Source organism: Arabidopsis lyrata (assembly GCF_000004255.2).
Source record: "Arabidopsis lyrata subsp. lyrata unplaced genomic scaffold ARALYscaffold_3, whole genome shotgun sequence".
Taxonomy (NCBI): Eukaryota; Viridiplantae; Streptophyta; class Magnoliopsida; order Brassicales; family Brassicaceae; genus Arabidopsis; species Arabidopsis lyrata.
Genome location: NW_003302553.1, coordinates 8,368,272 through 8,389,425, shown reverse-complemented (window position 1 = coordinate 8,389,425; position 21,154 = coordinate 8,368,272). Strand labels below are relative to the sequence as shown.

The 21,154-nt window shown below is 35.5% G+C and overlaps 4 protein-coding genes and 1 long non-coding RNA gene across 5 annotated transcripts; all 5 read right to left on the bottom strand.

Annotated features, from left to right (window-relative positions):
• Positions 1-676: 676 nt before the first annotated feature.
• On the bottom strand, positions 677-5,121 carry LOC9319248 (phosphatidylinositol 3,4,5-trisphosphate 3-phosphatase and protein-tyrosine-phosphatase PTEN2A). The gene is made up of 13 exons (XM_021031817.1): positions 5,017-5,121; positions 4,212-4,698; positions 3,987-4,088; positions 3,844-3,900; positions 3,269-3,334; positions 2,625-2,801; positions 2,460-2,546; positions 2,298-2,362; positions 2,148-2,224; positions 2,017-2,063; positions 1,789-1,919; positions 1,624-1,693; positions 677-1,522 (listed from the first exon to the last, which is right to left on the bottom strand). Exons 2-13 carry the CDS (start codon positions 4,641-4,643, stop codon positions 1,010-1,012), a joined length of 1,824 nt encoding a protein of 607 aa, XP_020887476.1. The 5' UTR covers positions 4,644-4,698; positions 5,017-5,121; the 3' UTR covers positions 677-1,009.
• A 182-nt stretch (positions 5,122-5,303) lies between these two features.
• On the bottom strand, positions 5,304-6,696 carry LOC9319247 (putative F-box/kelch-repeat protein At3g19410). Its single transcript, XM_002883134.2, has one exon. It carries the CDS (start codon positions 6,636-6,638, stop codon positions 5,499-5,501), a length of 1,140 nt encoding a protein of 379 aa, XP_002883180.1. The 5' UTR covers positions 6,639-6,696; the 3' UTR covers positions 5,304-5,498.
• Positions 6,697-6,875: 179 nt separating this feature from the next.
• On the bottom strand, positions 6,876-9,012 carry LOC9319246 (probable cysteine protease RDL2). The gene is given in 5 exon segments (XM_021032517.1): positions 6,876-7,802; positions 7,912-8,055; positions 8,144-8,385; positions 8,472-8,621; positions 8,624-9,012. Coding segments are annotated over 5 exon segments (1,086 nt in total). The 5' UTR covers positions 8,925-9,012; the 3' UTR covers positions 6,876-7,553.
• Positions 9,013-9,265: 253 nt separating this feature from the next.
• Positions 9,266-11,399, bottom strand: LOC9319245 (probable cysteine protease RD21C). Its single transcript, XM_002883132.2, has 5 exons — positions 10,797-11,399; positions 10,456-10,694; positions 10,216-10,356; positions 9,685-10,119; positions 9,266-9,596 (listed from the first exon to the last, which is right to left on the bottom strand). Exons 1-5 carry the CDS (start codon positions 11,245-11,247, stop codon positions 9,504-9,506), a joined length of 1,359 nt encoding a protein of 452 aa, XP_002883178.1. The 5' UTR covers positions 11,248-11,399; the 3' UTR covers positions 9,266-9,503.
• A 4,021-nt stretch (positions 11,400-15,420) lies between these two features.
• On the bottom strand, positions 15,421-16,985 carry LOC9321376. Its single transcript, XR_002333122.1, has 2 exons — positions 16,550-16,985; positions 15,421-15,841 (listed from the first exon to the last, which is right to left on the bottom strand). It is a non-coding gene; the product is annotated as an uncharacterized LOC9321376 (long non-coding RNA).
• Positions 16,986-21,154: the final 4,169 nt, after the last annotated feature.

Below are 21,154 nucleotides of genomic sequence, written 5' to 3'. Positions count from 1 at the left end.
TCCTTATCCGTGTCAGCGTATCTCTAGCTAGTTGAGACATATTTTCTCAGGAATATAGAAAAACAAACTAAAAACTAGTAGAAAAGGTTGACGTCTTCTACAGTTCTACTTCATCAGCTGATTTTAAATTTCATTTGTTTTCTTCTAGCATGAAATTGTTTCCCTTACTTACAATTATTAGTAATTTTGGTTACACTCCAACAGAATATGCTATACAACAAAAGTAGCATGTGGATAATTTTATACACTTTATAGTGAAGTGATTCTCCAATAAAGATGGAAGGATACGTAAAAATGGATATACTCAGTCCATTTCGACGGAACCATCATCTTTCTTTGTAAAAATGGTTTAGGAAGCGCAATACTTACGTTGCTTGGTTAAATAACGTGATTTTCTTTAACTCTAAACCAAGAAAAGATTTCTTTATATTAAGGATTTGAAAATATAATTAAAATAGAAATTAGGCTTTTTAAAATGATTCGACGAAAATTAAGAGGCTTTTTCCGTTAATAGGGCAGGGACGGGGACTAATTGGTTCGTGGAGCGAGGTCTTCTTAGCCAAAGGAATTTAACCCTCATCGTCAGATTTTGCATAGTTGCTTGGTCGATGACGAGAAGAAGAAGAAGCTAGTCGTGTTAGATAATAAATACGTAAATCATTCCGACCAAATGCTAAGAAAGAAGTGGAGTTGGCCAGTTACAATATGTAATTATGTCCCAAGATCTGTAGTCGCCAGATCTGGTTACATGTCCAATAAAGATCTATGAATTGTTTTACAATTCCAAATATTAAAGTCATAACACAAAGACGTAAGCAACAAATGTATAATTTTGTGCAGTAATAATACTAAGACAAAAAAAAACAAAGCGATAAGGTAAAGCCAAAAAGACCGTGGAATTCAACATCACAACACGAAACCACAACACAATAAATGGATTCCATCATCTGATTGATTTAACATTCCCTGTTTTTTATGTACACATCTTCCTGCTTTTTATCAACTTTCTTCAATCGCTTTCAAAGTCGTCTTCATCTCCAAATGAGAACACAGATGCGTCAGCCGCCATAACCTTGAACTCACTCTCTGAGCTTGAAGAAGCATTGACCACAGCCCCAGAGGGTTTCTCTGTTGCTTCACCCTTGCTAACAGTTCCTCCTTGCACCGGCTGTGATGATCCCTTGTTTCCAGAAATAGATACTTTCTCTGTCGCTTTAGTCAGAGCAGAGGTTTCATCTGCACTCTGTTTGGCTTCTGGGGTTTGAGAAGAAGCCGATGATGTGGTTTTGGTCGGGCCAGTTGCGTCTCCTTCGTTATCAGAGAACACATCGTCTTTATCAGGATCCTCTGTTTCTTTATTGGGTCCTGGAACCGATGCAGAGCCGTCTACAGGGGAAGAATTAGCTGCTGAAGTTTCTTCCGGTGTTTTGGATGCTGTTTCAGAACTAGGGTTCGTGGGAATTGTTGCATTTATATCAGCAAGAACAACTTCAACCATAAATCCAGGCGACGGTAGCTTCCTCTGCATTGGAACAACGATATATCATTTCAAACAGGAGGATTGATGGAGAAAGAGCCCCACCTCAGATTTCACACACAAAGTCAAAGATTCAGCTATATTACCTTTTCAAACCCGTCAAGCTCACTGGTTTTTAGGATCACTCTATTTTCCATCATTGTCGTGTTTAACCAACTGAGAAGAGCATACGAAAAATAATAGTGAGAGAAGCAAAATATAAAAGCAATTTTGGTAATGTATTTTGGATAACGAGGTACTAGCATCCTAACCAGTAAAAATCTCCTTGGCGGTCATGAAAGTGGATTTTGAAGTCCCCAGCCAATTCTGTTAGACCTGGCTCTCCGGGTAAGGCAAAGACCATAACCCCTTTCTTTGGGGCACTGAACCAAAAGTCTTCAGGCTGCAAAATCATGAAAATTCCACAAAAACGTACAATGCAAATTCACAAAGGCTTTAACAAAATACTTGGTAACAATAAAGTAATAACAATGGCGTACCGAGAGATCCTTGGTCCGAGGATGCTTTTTCGTGGTAAAGAGAACACCTGCATATAATTAACAACAAGATGTTAGCTCTGCATGATACTGGCTTTATATGTTGTCATGAAGCAATGGATCAATCAACTCACCATTGTGATCTGAAATAGTGATGGATGGCCTGATCCAATAGGGACACCTATGGAGCCGGAATCCCCTTAACATACACCTAACAAAAAAAAATTGTTCGATGTCAATAATTAATTGTATGCTATATTAAGGTATACGAAGATGATGTTTACCTACGGCCTGGTTGGTTTTCCCCGTTGAAGTATGTCAAAATTCGTTCAAAGTATTTCACATATCTCTACACAATAATGATTAAACAGACTCAATAGTTAGCAGAAGAGCAAAGAATGTTTTCATGAGCGGCTTAATTATAAAAATTACAAAACTAGACATACGATTTGGCTGGGTAGCACAAGTCCTTTTCCATCCACACATCGTTTCTGGTTGTAGAAGTCCATACACTCTTCAGCAGTCGGAAAGAACTATAAAAGAAAAGGAAACATGATTGGTTCCCTGTGATGGATTGTTTAATACATACAACGTTAAAAGGAATTTCTTACCTTCAGATACAACAGAAGACTACATATCATAAGCCCTGTCCTTGCCATGCCAGCCTTACAGTGAACAACCACAACATTCTCAATGTCCTCCTTTAACCATGAATATGCACTTTGGCAGAATGAGGTGACCAAATGGATTGGCGGGCAATTATGATCATCAAATGGGAAACTGGCCACCTGGAGGCAAAATAATCAGCACAAAATAAGATGTATAAGGACATTAAAACGGACAGAAGACGAAGGGTAAATAGTTAACAACTGTGCCCCCATTATTTGAACATAATAGTTATCAACCTAGAAAAAGAAATGATGCTGTATAGAAGAAGTGGCTACATTATTTGCAACAGAGAATTAAGCCACTTCATTGCAGCAGGTTTTTATATGATCATGTCCAACGATTCAGGCAAGAAAAGAGCAAATTATCTCAAGATTCACAACTTTGTACATATGCAACAATGTAAACAATCTTTTTAAGGGATGCTGCTTTATAAGTACTTCAGAGCTAAAGAAACTTGAAATAGTGCAGTGGAAGATCTACGGAGCATATTTTACTTAATTTTGACTAAGTCATTTTTTCTTAAGGAATCCATGAGTTCGCCAAGTGCAAGGAAAAGAGGACGAAAAAAGAATAAGGAATATCATACCTTCCCTTCAAATAATGATACATCATACAACCTCTCTGAACAAAGATTGTAAACCTTGTATTTTCCCTATAAAGAAGAACAAAGCAATTATAAGAATAGCACAAGAGAAAAGCAGAACCTAAAATATAAGGATGTAGCAAACTGCAAACTACATCATATATAAGTTAATTTCCAAAAGTAAGATGGCAAAATGACGTTGTGACACGTTTAAAAATAATTAGACACATTAGTTATTTTTGACATATGAACATCGAAATGCCAATCTTATATCCCTTAAATCCAACTAATATCACAGAGGTTAAGAACCTCCATATAAGTCTACCCAGATTGATCTGTTACAAGCTTCTTTAAATTTGAGTAGAATGTTTCACTTGGCAATATGGAATTATGCAGAGCTGCTTATGATAAAGATAAATCATCACGAACTTACTGAATAAGGTGAACCAGTCTATCAGTTCAGAATTTTGTCCGAAATGATACAAAAGAGAGAAATAACTAGATGAACAATAAAACAGCATAATTGCATCACATGGCCAAGGGATTAATTTGTTTTGCTAGGAAATTAGTAGTAGTACCTTGTGTTGAGTTTCAAGAAAGTTGATAACTTCTTCCATTTGGTTACGGTAGAAACCCTACAATGATGTTTTGAACGAATATTGGTCATATTAACTTGAAACAAATCCAGGGGAAACGATTATAAGCATGCTTATTGACTCACCTCAACATATCCAAAAAAGCCAGAACTCATATCACCAGCAGGAAACCCCATTGCAATTATGTTCTCTGTTATGTACGTCAAATCCAAATCAAATCCTCCTTCCTGAACCAAAAGTAACATTTGATGTCATATGAAGAAACAAGCTAGGTCTTCATGGAAGTAATTGGGTAGCAAAACAGATGACACAAAATCGAACGAACTTAAAAAGTATTAAGTTAATTGCACCTGGTATCTTCGTTTGTTCTGTGATACAGCGTGTCGAGCCTTGACCTGTACTGCCTTGACAGCATTCTTTGATGTATCTACCAAACCTTTCGTAATTGTGCCAATGAAACTGGATTCTGTACCACTTGAAGTACCTTCTGTGGTCTCATTAGGTTGAGGAGATTTCGGAGATAAACGAATCCCTAACCCACTAGTAAACTTTGCAAATGCAGACTTTTCAGTATTTTCGACACCAGAGTCGTTTTGTGTGGAAGCAAAAGGCTGGGGAACTTTCAAGTTTTTGGCCCATGTTGATATCCCAGCGGCAGATAGTTTTGATGCAACTCCTTTAGGAGAATCATCGGTTCCAGCTTGAACAGCAGTAACAGGAGGAGGAGGCTGACCATCGGGTATTGTTCCCGAAGCAGGCAAATTGGGTGAATCAGATGACATGGTTTCTATCTTAATCCAAAAATGTGAGTTATCAAAGTTGCAAATCCCCTTTTTGCTGCAACATTCAACAAAATACATTTGAGTAAAGAGTGTTTATATATCTAAACTTCAAAATCAAGCTAAAAAATGTGGAGATTTCACATTAACTGATGATTCAAATCTGCTTCCCTAAATCATAATTTCCGTGTTCTAATTCGCCTAAAAAAGACACTACCATTATCCTGTTCGAGGATTTAATAGAAACAACAATTGATGAGCGATCAAGACGAAGCAGACCCAGAGAACCAAAAATCTCGAAACCAGATCAGGGAAAAAGGAATCACAGAATCATGACCAAATCCACAAAAAGAGCATAGAAGGTCAAGGCAAATACCTCAGAGATCGATCCCTAGAAATCGCTTCTTCGTGAAATGAAAATCAAAACCGAACGAGTAAGATAGATAGCAGCTAGGGATTAATAAATTTTCCAGAGAGATACATTTTAGATTGATGATCAAGTCACGTGGGTACTTTCGGTCAACAATTAATCCTTGCCGTTAGATCTTGATGGTTTTAGATTTGAATCCAACGTTGCACGTGATCTCTCGAATTTATTTTTATCTTTTCATAAATTCCAAGCTCTAAAATAACACTCGCTACATGCTTTAGGAGGCTAGTAGTACCTCGATCGTTATGCAAAAACAAGACGATTATGAATCGGATATAGAAAGCTTACTTGTCAAGGCATTGTAGTTAGTCTTTGTTTTGTACATTGCCTATGTTAATCACTTGTCATTGAATTAGAAAAGTTTGAATTTTGAAAGAAAAATAGCAAAAAAATAAATGGAGATTACATGTAAAGACTAAAGAGCTTATTCATGAGTCAACTCTTTTCCTCTTGCCTCGAGCTCGCTCGATTTGAACCAAACTTGGAACATAATTATAAACAGCTGATCCACATCCATCGATTGTATATACTTGTGTGGCTTTATTAGCGTCCTCCCCAACAATGTATAGATTGTCTTCGGATTTGTCTTCTTCTATCCATCTATTAGAAATCATGATGACTTTCTTCTCCTCCTCAAGAAAGAAACTTCCATCATACCAAATTTCAAGAAGAGGGCTCAAATCCAATGCCAAGACCTTGCTCCACGACACCACCATCGCTTTGGTGGTGGTCTCATTTGTCACCCATATCTCAGTCTTGCAACTTTTATCTCTCTGTAATAACACTGAAAGTTTCTCTTCTCTAACAACGGAAAGACTAGTCTCTTCAAAACAACGACTCTTGTATGGAAGAGGCACAAGTATAGATTTCTCTGTTGAATAATCATATTTGAGCAAGGATACACACGTTTTTGTTTCATCTAAAGCAAACATGTATGTTTTTCCCTTCAAAGATACGCATTGACAAGGGTTTGGCAAGGACCAGCCTGGACAGATATCATCAATAAACCTCCATGAATCAGAGTTAAACTCGAAGATTTCGAAATCATTGCTGTCACTATAAAAGCTCAAGATTTTGTAGCAGGGTTTTTTGTCTTCTTGGTAGTAGTATCCAAGAACAAAGGTGCGTCCTTTATCGCGACGATTCCCGGTTTTGATCCACCTGTTTTCACCAGTTAACGGGTTCCAAACCAAGATTGCAGATTCGTCGTCTTGGGAGGAGCATAACAACAAGCCGCCACAGTGAAAGACTCGAGAATTTTCCATTTTAGTACTAATTGGATACTTAGAATCTGAATCGACTCGCCTAATCTTACTTTCAACCTCTAAAGATGGCATAATTCCATGGAGATTGAGGCTCATCAAACAAGGTACCTTGTGGTACTTGGTCGATATGAGAGGTAGACACTGCTTTGCGGCTTTATCAAAATGCTTTCTTTCGAATCTCCGATCATCTTTGAATAAACGGTTCCATTCTTTGCAAGTAGAACGTAATCGTTTGAGATATGTCGCCGGAACGTAACAGAGTATCTCCTCTATCAAATCCTTTGGAAGCTCAGGTATCGTCATTGATCTCTGAAGAAAACGTGGCTAGCTCTCAATCTTTTTTATTTAGGGTTTTGCTTTTCACCTTCGTCAATCGTCATAACTGTTTCTCTTTTCCTATTTATAATCTGTTATGAGTTTTTGCTTTTCCTTTATTTTATTTTTATTTTTCCTCCAAATAATTCCATATGAATCGCTTCTTTTTAAAGTAAAAATACCGAACAGAGTAAATACTATTCTTTCTGGAGTTTAATTTGTGAAGCTAAACAAGTTCTCCAAGTGCTGATATAAGACTGGAGTTATATGGAAGCCCATTGGATTATGATGTAAATATTCAATTTCGTTCTTAAAGCTGTACTTATATTTTTTATGGGTGATTAAGCTAACTTTTCTCTTGGTCTTGGATCCGCAAAAAAAAAACAAATGGCTTTGGCTACTTCAGGTGTTTACAATAATACTACTTCGTAGAAATATCTGATAAATGATCAAGCAAATCCATTTGGGCCAGGGGATTACTGAAATGGCAAACAAAGACTTGGATAGATATATACTACAATGCCTTGACAAACAAGCTTCTATATCCGCCTCACAATTGTTTGATCATGCAGTTTTTGACTAACTATAGAGCACTCATGCAATTCCACACAATGAAAATGGATATTGAATATAGATTATATTATAGAGGAACTGTGGCAGCTGACATACATAAAGCAAAAAAAACAGAGCATGTGACAACAACCAAAACCATCAGCATCGCATTTCTTTCTCGACTTAGATTGTGCTGCCAAAAAGGTTCAAATACAAGATAAGATTGAAATCTTCATTAACCTTAACATGTTGTGAGGGCTTTCAAATATATACTTGACTTGACCCAATATTGAATTATGTAGTAAAATATTGAAATTAGTTCTTAATCATTTACAGGAAGATCAAGTCAAATCAAATCTCAGACAAAAAATCAAATGACGATGGGAATGATGATTTGGTCGGGTAAGAAGGCATCATTGCTACACCGCATTTCCCAAATGAATCATCGATGTTACGTTGGAGCTTAACATAACCGTTTTCTCCCCAATTCAATCCCCATGAATTACGAATGATCCAGTAATCTTCACCACTTGAGGTTCCATACCCAACCACTACCACACCATGGTCCAAATATATTCCACATGTTCCTGTAAACACACCCTGAGGAAAGAAACAAAAACACACAGAATTAGGTTTCAAGAAACCTAAATATCGAACCAAGAAGATTGAATCAAGCTTTTTTTAAGTGACAAGGGTCATTGAAAATTACGGATTTGTAAAGCTTGAAAGCTTGGCTACTGGCTTCAATGGCAACACCAACAGGTTGATGAGCAACAGCTTTCTTCAAAGACTTCTCATCGTTTTGAGCAACATACTCGTAACCATCGATCTTAACAACACGAGTGTTGTTCTTCTGTAAGATGAAACATAGATGACATGTTTTTATGAGTTGGAACATAAAAGAACACGTCAAAAGTACCAAATATGTAGGGATCAAAAACCTTATCGGCATTGCACACGCCAAGATCGGTGGCGGTATAAGGGTAATCTTGATCTGACTCAATACCACCGTTGTTAATAATGAACTCAAAAGCATAGTTCATGACACCACCTTCACATCCAGCGTTAACAAAGCCTCTGTCACAGTCAATGAGTTCTTGATCTGACAAAGATATCAATTCTCCGGTCTTGATCTGGTTTATCCCTTCCACTGCTCCAACCGCAGAAAACGCCCAACAACTTCCTATATATCGAGAAATCGCAACTTCGCAATCGTTTCAAGTTCTAAAACGTGCACACATCCAAAATCAAAAGCTAAAATCGCCGTACCACAGTTTCCTTGATCTTTGACTGGTACAACTGCACCTTTCGCTCTCCAATCGATTTCATCAGGCAAAATATCTCCTTCTTTGTACAAATATCTGTCAGCTTTCATGAAATCTTTAGGTCTCTCAATCTTCTTCCTCAAGTAAATAGCTGGAACTCATCATTTGTTAGATCTGCGAACCGGGTCAACCCGACTTCAAAAGTCTGATTCGGAAGAGAATTGTGTTCGTCTATGAACTTCAAGTTTTCTTTGAAGATCTTGCATCGTCTCTCTTTCTCTCCAAGACCATTATAGTTCTTCCGATTCTCCACGAGCCATCGCTCGTACATGAGCCGCACTTCCGCCACGTTCCGCTTCGTCTCTGTTTCTGTGACAACTCTTCCTAGAGACGAGGAGAGTATTGATACCGAGAGGATCACGAGAGCTAAGGCTACAAATCTGATTGGAGTAGCCATTGTTTTTTTTCTGTAGTTTCAGTGAGATTTGTGCAACAGTTGACGTCAAGACAAGAAGAGGCAGATGAATTTGTTGTGTTTTGAGAAATATTATTTTCTTTTGTTACATTTGTATAATCTATTCTGACCAATAACATATTTCATATGATTCTATCACGTATTTTATAAATTTCAATTTTTGTAGTCAATATTTTCATCAAACGTAAAAGATAGTGGTTCAATTATTGGAAGGTTAAGAGAACAAAGCTGTTTGATTACAATGTATCTTACAAGATGCGAATGATGATACTATGTTACCTAAAACTAAAAGAAAAAGTTTGTTGAGACTTATCGAAGAGCCGTTCAACTTCAACTGGGTCAAATTTTATTATTCAAGGAAGATGACACAATGCTATGTGAGCAAATATCAGATTACTTCTTCAACATTTACAGCAAGCAAAATCAAATCCAAGATAACACATTAAAATTAACGAGGAATCAAACTATGATCCGAACTTGAAGTGTCTAAAGAAAGAAGACTGAATCTTAATTAACGTGGGATGAAAAAACAAATCGGAGCTTCGTTCGTTTCATCTCTCCTCAAGCGCTGCTTACAAGAACGTTTGTAGACTTTGTGGTCGCAATCGCTGGTCCTCGTGTCAAGGCTTTTATGCTTAACGGACTGCTTCCCTTCTGTCCACGCCAAATTTGGAAAAACGAATCAGTCAAGTAACAAACAAAAACAGAGTCCTTAAGCCACAAGGGAGAACAAGAAACTAACCATTCTACAAGTATTGGCCTTCAAATCGCAGACGGGGTATGACTGAGGGCAGCAGCTAGAACCATCATCGCAGCAAGTGGCTGACTCATACGGACAACATCCCCAGCTATAGCATTTACCATTGTACTCATATAGACAACAACAAGTGGACTTAGCTGGACAAGTGTTAGACTTGTCACAAACAACCGGTGAAGGTGGTGGCGGTTTTGGTGGGTTTGAGCCTGATGATTTGGTAGGGTAAGAGGCCATCATTGCCACACCGCATTTCCCTGATGACTCTTTGATGTTACGTTCAAGCTTAAAATATCCGCTTTCTCCCCAGTTTGATCCCCATGAGTTACGAACAATCCAGTAGTCTTGACCACCTTCTGATCCGTATCCCACAGCTACCACACCATGGTCCAAAGATGTTCCACATGTTCCTGTAAACACACCCTGAAATAAACAACCAAAGGAATCATTTTATTGAATTGGGTTTCAAGAAACCAATCTTGGATGCAGAGAAATCAAGGTAAGGCTCATTGAAATTACAGATTTGTAAAGCTGGAAAGCTCGGCCACCAGCTTCAATGGCGACACTAATAGGTTGATTAGCAAGAGCCTTCTTTAAAGACTTCTCATCGTTTTGAGGAACATCCTCATAACCATCAATAGTAACAACACGAGAATTCTTCTGCAAGAAATAAATGAAAAACATAACACATAAGTATACAACATTTAAACCATAAATCAAAACTACAAAACATTATCGTTATGATCAAAGATTGTTTACCTTGTCAGAATTGCAAATGTTGTCATCAGTTGCAGTATAAGGATAATCTTCCTCTGTATCAATACCACCGTTTTCAATAATAAACTTAAAAGCATAATCCATAAGACCTCCACCACATCCACCATTGTAACTTGTGTCACAATCAACAAGTTCTTGCTCCGACAGAGATATCAACTCTCCTGTCTTTATCTGGTTTATCCCTTCAACCGCTCCAATCGCCGAAAACGCCCAACAACTTCCTGTTATATCAACCAATACCAAAAAAAATCCCTAATCAGCTCAAAATCAAAAATAGAAACGCCAAAAAACAACGATCAAAACGCAAACGCAGTTCGACATACCACAGTTTCCTTGATCTTTGACTGGATTCACAGCACCTTTAGCTCTCCAATCGATTTGATCAGGTAAAGTATCTCCAACCTTATACAAATACCTCTCTCCCTTCACCGGAACCCTAGTTCTCTCCATCTTACTTCTCAAGTAAATCGCTCGAAATTCATCGTTCGTTAGATCAGCGAACCGGGTCAACCCTACTTCAAAAGTCTGATTCGGGACGGAATTGTGCTCTTCGATGTACTTCAAGTTGTCTGTGAAGATCTCAAAGCGTGTCTCTTTCTCTCCGAGACCATTATAGTTCTTTCGATTCTCAACAAGCCACTGTTCGTACATCCGCCGTGCCTCCGCCTCGTTTCGTGTCGTATCCGCCGCTGTGACGGAGCCGAGAGACAAGGAGATTAGTAACATTGAGAAGATCAAGAGAGCTAGGGTTATGGATTTGATTGGAGTTGCCATATTTGTTCGTTTCGATTTGAGATTTTTGCAACTGTTGCGTTCCAAGTATTTATAGAGTTTGAAACTTTTGTCGTCGAGAGAGAGCGATTGCCGATTGGGATGGGTAGATGTGTTCTTCGTATTGGCTCCGACGTGTCATTATTTTATTTTATTTTCTGAAACGAAATAAAAAAATATGTCACATCACATGGGCATAGATAGTTCTATTCATATTTTGTCTATGGTTTAAATTTTGGTTACATAATTAAAAGTTAAACTGATAATTACTTCCAATAAATCTAGATAAACTTTTAAATAAATAAATAAAAATCTACATAAACTTCATTTTAGATAAAACTTTAACATTTTTGTTTTTGATATTTTATATGAAGTTTCGATTCGAAGATAAATTAAGATATGGTGAAAGAAATCGTTTTATTTTATTTTTATTACAAGTTACAAGCATGTTTCTTAGTTTGGAAAACCTAATTCTAACTTTTTACAGAGTAGTTTCTTGACGACACTAACCTTTCCCGGAAGGTACTAGGAACCCATATGTTACACGCACTATGGAAGCTATTAATAACACATACTATTATATAAATATTAAAAGTACAATATTCATATAATTATTTTTTGATGTCGTGGTCATACACGGTATTACTATTAAAATGTTTACGTAACCAATGAAATATTCCTTTTTCATTTTTTTCGATTTTTTTTTGTGTTGCTTGCATCTTAAAAACTCTTATATGATCATTTCAATTAAAAAGTAAAACGAGGATCATTACATGCAGTTAGGGGTGTCAAGTTGGTTAAACCAAACCAAACCAATCCATATCCATATGAGTTTAGTATCTAATGGATGATGAGTCAATCCAAACCATTTGCTAAATGGTTTGGATGAAACCATAACTCATTTAAATTATTGGATTAATGGATAAACTCATTTAATCCATTTAATAAATTTTCCATGATCTAAATAATTATCATACTACAATCATCATCATCATACTACTATAATCATTCATGATCATAATCATCATCATACTATTATCATCTCATCATCATCATCATCATCATCATCATCATCACCAGCTTAAAAATAAGAAACAGACATCAAGTTCTTGAATTCAAAACACAACAACTTAAGCTGCATAAACTCAGTGAAACACAAAAGATTTGTCCAAACATGGAAAAGGAAACGTGTGATCGATTCGATCAATGTATAAGAGAGACACTGGAACTTTCACTCGAATCCTAACAAACAAACTCTTAAATTTGTGAAACTCAATGAACAATGACAAACGTATAATGCAAAATATAAACAAACAGAGCACTAATTAATGAAATAGATGTTTTTCCACGATCAGCAAGCTAGAAGGCTCATGTTAAAGTGACCAGTATATATGTACATAATATATAAAAAAAACACTTGCACAAGAAGGGTTAGACAATGCAATCAACGATAGTTTAAATCAAACAAAACACTTACTCTCTGATTTTGCTTGCACGAATGAAACAATAGAAATTGATCCATCAAGCATATATTATTATAATAAGACATCATTCTCATCACAAAGTACCTTCCGGAACCTTAAGTTCGACGGTGGTGGTAGTGAAATCGAAATCGGATTCCTTAGGGAAACCACTCACGTAGTCTTTCAATGTTGGTGGTGGTGGCGCTTGCCTTTGAGAGCCTTTCCGATGGTTCACTTCGTCGGCCGGAGACTTGATCGGTAAGAGAGAAGAACGAGACCCTTATCAAAGCTTCGAAAAACCCTTTGGCGAATAGAGATAGCGAGAGATTGATGGTGGTGAGAGATCGATGGTGGTGAGAGTTGTGAGGCTGAGGAAGAGAGATCGATGATGGTGAGAAACCGGTTTAGTAAACCGGTTTAGACATTTTATTCGGTTATATTCGGTTTACATATTTGATTTAGAATGTTTAATTTCTACTGGTTTGGTTATGAGTAATCCACTAATCCACAATAATCCAAACCATTTCAATCCAATTCATTAAACTCATTAATCCATTTAATCCATTAATCTATTAAGATCCAAATTTCTCATTCATTAGATCCACGGATTGAATTGGTTTGGATTGATCCATTAATTTCAATCCATTTTGACACCTCTACATGCAGTATGTAATTCTCGTTTGTAACAAGATCATATGTCTTGTTTAACCAAATATTCATACGCAAATTCTCTTCAAACTTTTATCATTGGTTCTCTTATTAATTGCTACTATTATCTAAGAGGCAGAATGTAGTGGAAATTGGGATGAGTTTGAGGTTAGCATTCTTCATTTTATATCTCACAAGCTTTTAGAGTCTTTGGTTTATGTTTTAACTAGATTCTCATAGTAGGTGGAAACTAGAAATTATTAAGGGAGAATAACTAGAATGACCCTTATATGGGGATTAATAAGTAGAATGACTCATATCTTTTAATAATAACTAGAGTGTTTTCGTTTTTTTTAATCCCCAAAATACCCATATAAAGCTTTGTACAGAAAATCATAATAACAAAAATGCCATTAAAAAAAAATGCCAGCTAGGCAAAAGTTGCCGTTATTTACAGAAAAACCTGTCATTATTTACAGTTTGAGCCACAAGCTTTTAGAGTCTTTGGTTATGTTTTAACTAGATTCTCATAGTAGGTGGAAACTAGAAATTATTAAGGGAGAATAACTAGAATGACCCTTATATGGAGATTAATAAGTAGAATGACTCATATCTTTTAATAATAACTAGAGTGTTTTCGTTTTTTTTAATCCCCAAAATACTCATATAAAGCTTTGTACAGAAAATCATAATAACAAAAATGCCATTAAAAAAAAATGCCAGCTAGGCAAAAGTTGCCGTTATTTACAGAAAAACCTGTCATTATTTACAGTTTTGCCACTGATCTCTGCGAACTCAAATAAATATGTAGAAAAAATCTGCCACCGATTTTATAAATCTGCCACAAATTTTATAAATCTGCCACAGATTTTATAAATCTGCCACCGATTTATAAATCTGCCACAAATTTAATTGTATCGTTATCGCTGACTTGTTTTCTTGCAGATTTGTTTTTGAACCACAGATTTGTTCTACAGATTTATTTCTACCACAGATTTAGTATACAGATTTTTTCATAGGTTGCTACCGATTTATAGGCTATTACAGATTTTTTGTCTACCACAAACTTGTCTTACAAATTTTCTTTGATGACATCGCAGATTTCCTAGGTTTCGCAGATTTATTTCTACAGATTTGTTTTTCCTACAGACTTATTGTCAATCACGTTTCTGCAGACTTATTAATAGTACCTACCGACTTATATTAAGTCTGTACGTTGTTGCAGATTTGTTACTGCAAAAGATAATAACTAGACTGACTCTTAGTGATCACAGAGTTTTACCTCTTGACGGCAGATATATTATGAATCACAGATTTATTTCCCATCATCACAGATATATGTGTCGTAGTTGTCGCAGACTTAATCTAGACTTAACTACCTTTTTAGTTGTCACAGACTTATATTCTACAGACTTGTTGTTACACTTTGACCGCAGATATAGTTTTACAGACTTATTTGAAGACACCACATATTTGTTTTCTAGAATCTAAGATAGAGAAATCTGGACCGTCCGATTTAGGGTTTGACCAATCCTTAGCTTATCTTAGATTTATTTGGTCTAGATTTAAGTTATCGCAGATTTATTTGGTCCCTATTTTCATCATTGTGGTGTAGATTTAAGTTATCGCAGATTTATTTGGTCTATAGATTTATGTTGTCACAGACTTATTTGGTCCCTATTTTCATCATGCCAAGGGATTTTGCACTTCCAATACTAGAGCATGTTGCGACTAAAGTGTGTTCGCCACCTATTCCGAAACAACAACCAGGTAAGCCTAAAAAGTCAAGATTTAAATCTGTCCTTGAGAAAGCCATGGAGAATAAGAGGCCTAGGAAACAACACACGTGTACCAGTTGTAATGAAACTGGGCATAATCGTAAAACATGCAAGAAGTCATAAACTTGATGAAGTAGTCTCTGTTGTAAACTTTTGTTGTATTTTTCAAACTTGTATGAGTGTTATTGTGGAACATGTAAGACGTCTGTATTGACATGTCAAACTTTTATGTGTTATTGTAGAACATGTGTGTTGTTATGGAACTTGTTGTGTTGTTATGGAACTTATATCTCTAAGAATTCAAGTCTTACATGTTCTAATAAAAGTATGTGGTTACAATAACACTCAGGAAAAATAACTGGTTCACACCAAAAAAGTCGGTGGTAACAGCTGCAACAACTGGTTCACACCAAAAAAAATCTGTGGAAACAATAACATTCCTAAATAAGAAAACTTGCAACATCTGACTCAAAACCAAATGCAACCACGACCATATCATAAAGACACTCATTCTGAGTGATCATTGAGATAAGGGATCTTGAACTCTGCACGACGAGGCAATGGATTAGTCAATGCTATGTCTCCCGTCAGTGGAACTTCCTCAAACATCTCAGCTCCTAATCTCTCCCGCAATGCCTGAATGTTCCCATCGTTAAGTCCATCAAACTGCCATCCTACGGCTAGGCACTCTTTTTCTTCTCCCGAATCCTAGATGCATTTTTCAAAACAAATCTGTGATCAACGAATCAAAACTGTGGACATACTTAAAACAAGTCTGTGAACATATTAAAACAAATCTGTGGTTATGTCAAAACAAATCTGTGGTGATACAAACAAGTATGTGAACATATCAAAACAAATTTGTGGTCATATCTAAACAAATCTGTGGTGATACTAACAAATTTGTGTCTTAGAGAACACAAACCAGTGAAATTCATAGTCATTGAAGTTAACTCCACCAGAATCTATGTCGGTGACTAGACAGAACCCATTGAGAACCAATAAATCTGCAATCAAATCAATGCAACCAACAAACAAATCTGTAATGATAAATCTGCAATCAAAACAATACAACAAACAAACAAATCTGTGATGAGCAGCAATTAAATCTAGAAACACTAACAAAAAGATATGCAATCAAAATACAACCAACAAAACAATGCAACCAACAAAGATACTCGCAATATGATCCTGCAATAGACATTGATAGAATTGTTATTACTTAAAACATATTTGCGATGAGCAACAAATAAATCTACGAAAACGAACAAACAAGTCTGTGATGAGCAACAAATAAATCTGTGATAATTAACAAATAAGTCTGCCGTCAAGACTGACATTTCATCGAACACCTTTCATGCAATATGTTTTTCCAACTCATTTTATAAAAATATAAACCATAAATCAAAGGAAAACCTCAACGTTGCTGCTGTTGGTGACGGAATCCAACATAGATGCTGGCGGCGAAGCCTAAGAAGATGAAGTAGAAGCGGCAGAGAAGAGAGAAGCGATAGTTTCCAGCGGAAAAGGGAGAAGCGGTGGAGAGGACAAGAGAGGAGAAAGATGAAGCGACAGGTACTGGTGGACAAAGCTGGACGGAAGCGCAGCGGTCGGAGTTACGGCGAACGGAATTTAGAAGAGAGGTGGCGGCTAGGTTTTGGAGGAAGAGAGAAGTAAAGTGTCGAGAGAAAAATGTGAAAAAGAAAACATGAATTTTAGATTTTAATAATTTTTTCTTTTTAGTTTACTTTTTATTAAAAATAATTCATAATGGCATTTTTGTTAATATGTTGAAAAAAGTGGTTAGAATGTCTTTGTCAAAAAGATATGGGTTAGTCTAGTTAGAGCTCTTAGAACTAAGTCACTCTAGTTATTTTACTACAAATATGGGTCATTCTAAGTAATTTTCACAATTATTAAGCTAATAGCCTAATATATATTTTGTTGGCTAGATTGTAGTAAAAAGAAAACTAATTAAGTAAAAAAAAATTAAAATTATTATTGATACTATTTTTTTTTGTTGATATATAGTATTTTTGTCTCCAAAAGGTGTAATTCTAATCAATTTGAATAGTTCTTTTTGGATGTTGTACAAGGAAGAGAAAAGGATGGTTAGCTAAGATCATAAGTATGATCATTCATAGGCAACGTCATAAAGACTTAAACGGCCGGACAACGTGCAACAAAACTATTTTAACTCGCGTACTGAATCAATACTTTTTCTAATTAATTAAGATAAACGATGATGACTCGTCTTCATCTAATAGCCTGACGAAGACGAATAAAAGGATAACCATTGAATATGAAATAATGTTAATTATTGTTACATTTAAATCATTTATCAGTATCACCCAAAATTGATCCCTTGTCTAGGTCTGGGCATATTATCCGAATCCGAAGAACCGAACCGAACCCGACCCGAAAAATCCGATCCGAATCCGAATCCGAAGTTTTAAAATACCCGAACGGGTTCTAAACTTCACAACCCGAAAATCTGAACCCGAACCCGATCCGAACCCTAATCCAAACAAGTACCCGACCATACCCGAAATATAAGTACATAGTTAATATTTATACTTGTAAAAATTTAAGTGCCTAAATTATTTGGATGCTAAGAATTTTTGGGTGTTTTAGTTACTTTTGGCTAGATTCGGTTAAAAAATACTTGGGTTTTATAGATTTTTGAGTATTTTTCAATACTTTGCAAAGAGTCGGATACAAAATTTTTAATATTTGGATACTTCGGGTAAACCCGAATCCGAACCCGAAATATCCGATCTGAACCCGACCCGAACCCGAAATTTTAAAATACCCGAACGGGTCTTAGTTTTTTATACCCGAAAAACCCGAACCCGAAAAACCCGACCCGAACCCGATCCGAATATCCGAACGCCCAGGCCTAGCCCTTGTCTATTAAAAAGGACAACTTTTTCTATTTTGTGCTTAATCTCTTCTTTCTAATATCACCGCTACTATACATGAGAGAGAGATTTCAAAGTCCGATCTTATTCCACCATGAGCTCAATTGCAAAATATATATTTCTGACACAAATTACTTTATGTTTGGTATACTTCAAGGGGTTACCTAGACATGTCAATTAGGGCCAAAGCCCGCGGGCTACCTCGGCACAGTCCTGAAAAAGTCTTTATTAATTAGTTTAAAGATTGGGAAAAAGTCTGTCCATCTTCATTTTCTAAAGACTACTACTTGCTCAATAATTTGGGGGTTAATTATAGAACCAGATAATCTTTTAAATTTCCGGGAAGTCAAGCAAAAACTCATTGGCTTTGGTTATGTTATTATATCTTTTGTTTAACTACAGTTATTATTGATAGTATTTGTGTCTCCAAGAAAATGTAATTCTAATAAATTTGAATAGTTCTTTTAGGATGTCGAACAAGTAATGAAGAGAAATGGATAGTTAGATTAGATCATAAGTATGATCATAGGCAACGTCATAAAGACTCAAACGGCCGGACAATGTGCAACAAAATTATTGTAATATATTCACGTACTGAATCAATTGTTTATCTAATTAATTAAGATAAACGATGATGACTCGTCTTCTTCTAATAGTCGGAAGAAGACGAAAAAAAGGAAAACCACTGAATATGAAGTAGTGTTGATTATTGTTACGTTTAAATTATTTATCAGTATCCACACCTAAAATTGATCCTTATATATTTAAAAGGGAAAAATGTCATTTAAATCATCAGTTTGCCATTTTCGTTGGTTTAAATCATGAACTCTAGACCTGGTGATTTAAATTCTTAATTTTATGTTGATTTTCATTTTAATTATGAATTTTTATTGACAAAGCCAAATGAGGCATATTGCTAACTGGCTAAACGGATCAATAAGACGATGTCATCGCATAACTGCCACTTCGAAGCCATCACATAATTTTTCTTCTACACCAACATGGTTGCATCTTCCTCTTCGTCTGATTGCTCTATTTAGCCAGTTAACGATGTGTCTCAATTGGCTTAGTCAACGAGAATTCGTAATTAAATTGAAAGTCAACATAAAATTGAGGATTTAAAACATCAGATCCATATAAAATTGAGGATTTAAATCACTATATCCAGAATTAATTCTTTAAGCTAACGAAAAATGGTAAACAGATGATTTAAATGACATTTTTCTCACCTATATGTTTTGTTCTTAATTAATCTCTTTTTCTAATATCGCCACTGCTATACATGAGACAGATATTTCAAAGTCCTTTCTTATTCTACCATGAGCCCAGTTGAAATATATAGTTCTGACCCAATTACGATATTATCATGGACTAACTTGGCCACTTCTATATGGGCCAATACTTCTTTCTGATATAGCATTTGAGTATTTTCATCAAACGTTGGCATTTACATCAATTAGTTTATCTGATGTTTGACTAAAATAAATTAAAATCATGTGATTCCTTAAAATAAAAACTTTATATTTTAACTAAGGGGGTGTTATTCAGTGATGGAGTTAAAATCAATTCTTTAAAGTTTAGATTTGCTTTCTGATATTGTTTTTAAGAATCTGTTTGTGTGTATTTCAAAATCTCTGCAGTATATTTTGAATTTTGATTCTAATAATTTAATTTCCTCATGAAACTCCAGAAAGGTTTCATTTCAAATGATATAATATATAAAAAATTTACAAGTCTTTTAGTTTTGAATAACACTGTATTTTAATAAAGTATTTTAAATCTTAATTGAATAACACCAAACTTTTAAAATCTAATGAAATATAAGATCTAATAACACCAGATTTTAAAGTTAGATTTATAATCATTAGTTGAATAACACTGAATTAGTGTTGGATTCTAATTCTATTAAAATTCATCACTGAATAACACCACCTAAGAAATTATATATATATGTATATATATTTCATATGAAACATTTAGACAGTAACTGTATTGCTAGATATATTAGTAACTTGTATAGTAGTAACTAGTAACTTGTATAGTAATGAACTAGTTTTTTTTTTAGTATGATAATGAACTAGTTATCTAGAAACAAATTATATTTAATTTTTAAAATATTAAGGTACGTTTTCCTTGGACATCAAAACCATTTTATATTTAAGTAAGATCGGCTGTGTTCTAAGATTGTAGATGACTTAATTAACTATTATTTAAATCACATGTAAATGGTTTTATTCGTGAGAAAAATCGATTTTTAACCATTGATTTGTTTCCGTGATGCTCTACTGATTACATCTAATCAGAGTGATAAGATTAACGTTTATGCATGCATCGTCTTGTTTATTTCTGTCGAATATATATAGAGAGAATAAAGAATAAAAGTACAAACGAAGCAAAAGAAAACCATTGGAGAAAAGCTACACATCGAAACAAAAATAAGAAAAAAGCATCTGAACTTATCGGAGAGTGGCAGTAATTGTTAGGAATTTGGGAATCAAATCCATTTCAAATGGGAAAAAAAATATTAAAATGGTTTCGAATATTGTTTTTATTTGTTTACATGTATTGTTGTTTTCGGAATATTTTTGTTATTAATTAAAAAAAACATATAAACAGAGAGAATGAGCTGGGAAGCACGTGTGAGAGTAGAGAGAAGCACGTGTAACAACGACAGTGCAGGGTTGACTGGAGACAGTAGGGTCGTGAAGAGGCGCACTGTTTCATACACACGCGTGACGCGTGTAACTCATCCTCTCCACTGCTATACGTCGTCGTTTTGATTTCCTTACTACGGGAAAAAAAAAAAAGGGGGGACTCACAAAAATGCCCCCTTTTTAATACCCCTTTTCAAAAATACCCCCTCCCTAATAGCTTCCCTGAAATTGACTATTTTACCCTTAATGAGTAACCAAATTGACCAATTGAGGAACCAAATTGAAGAAGAGAAAACTGGGGAACGACGAACAAAAATCTCGGCGTCTCTCGTCACCTTCACAGCCGACGAACAAAAGGTGATGAGATCTTAGATCCGTCGATATCTTCATCTTAGATCCGTCGAGTTCAATCGAGTTCAATCGAGTTCAATCGACGAGGATCAATC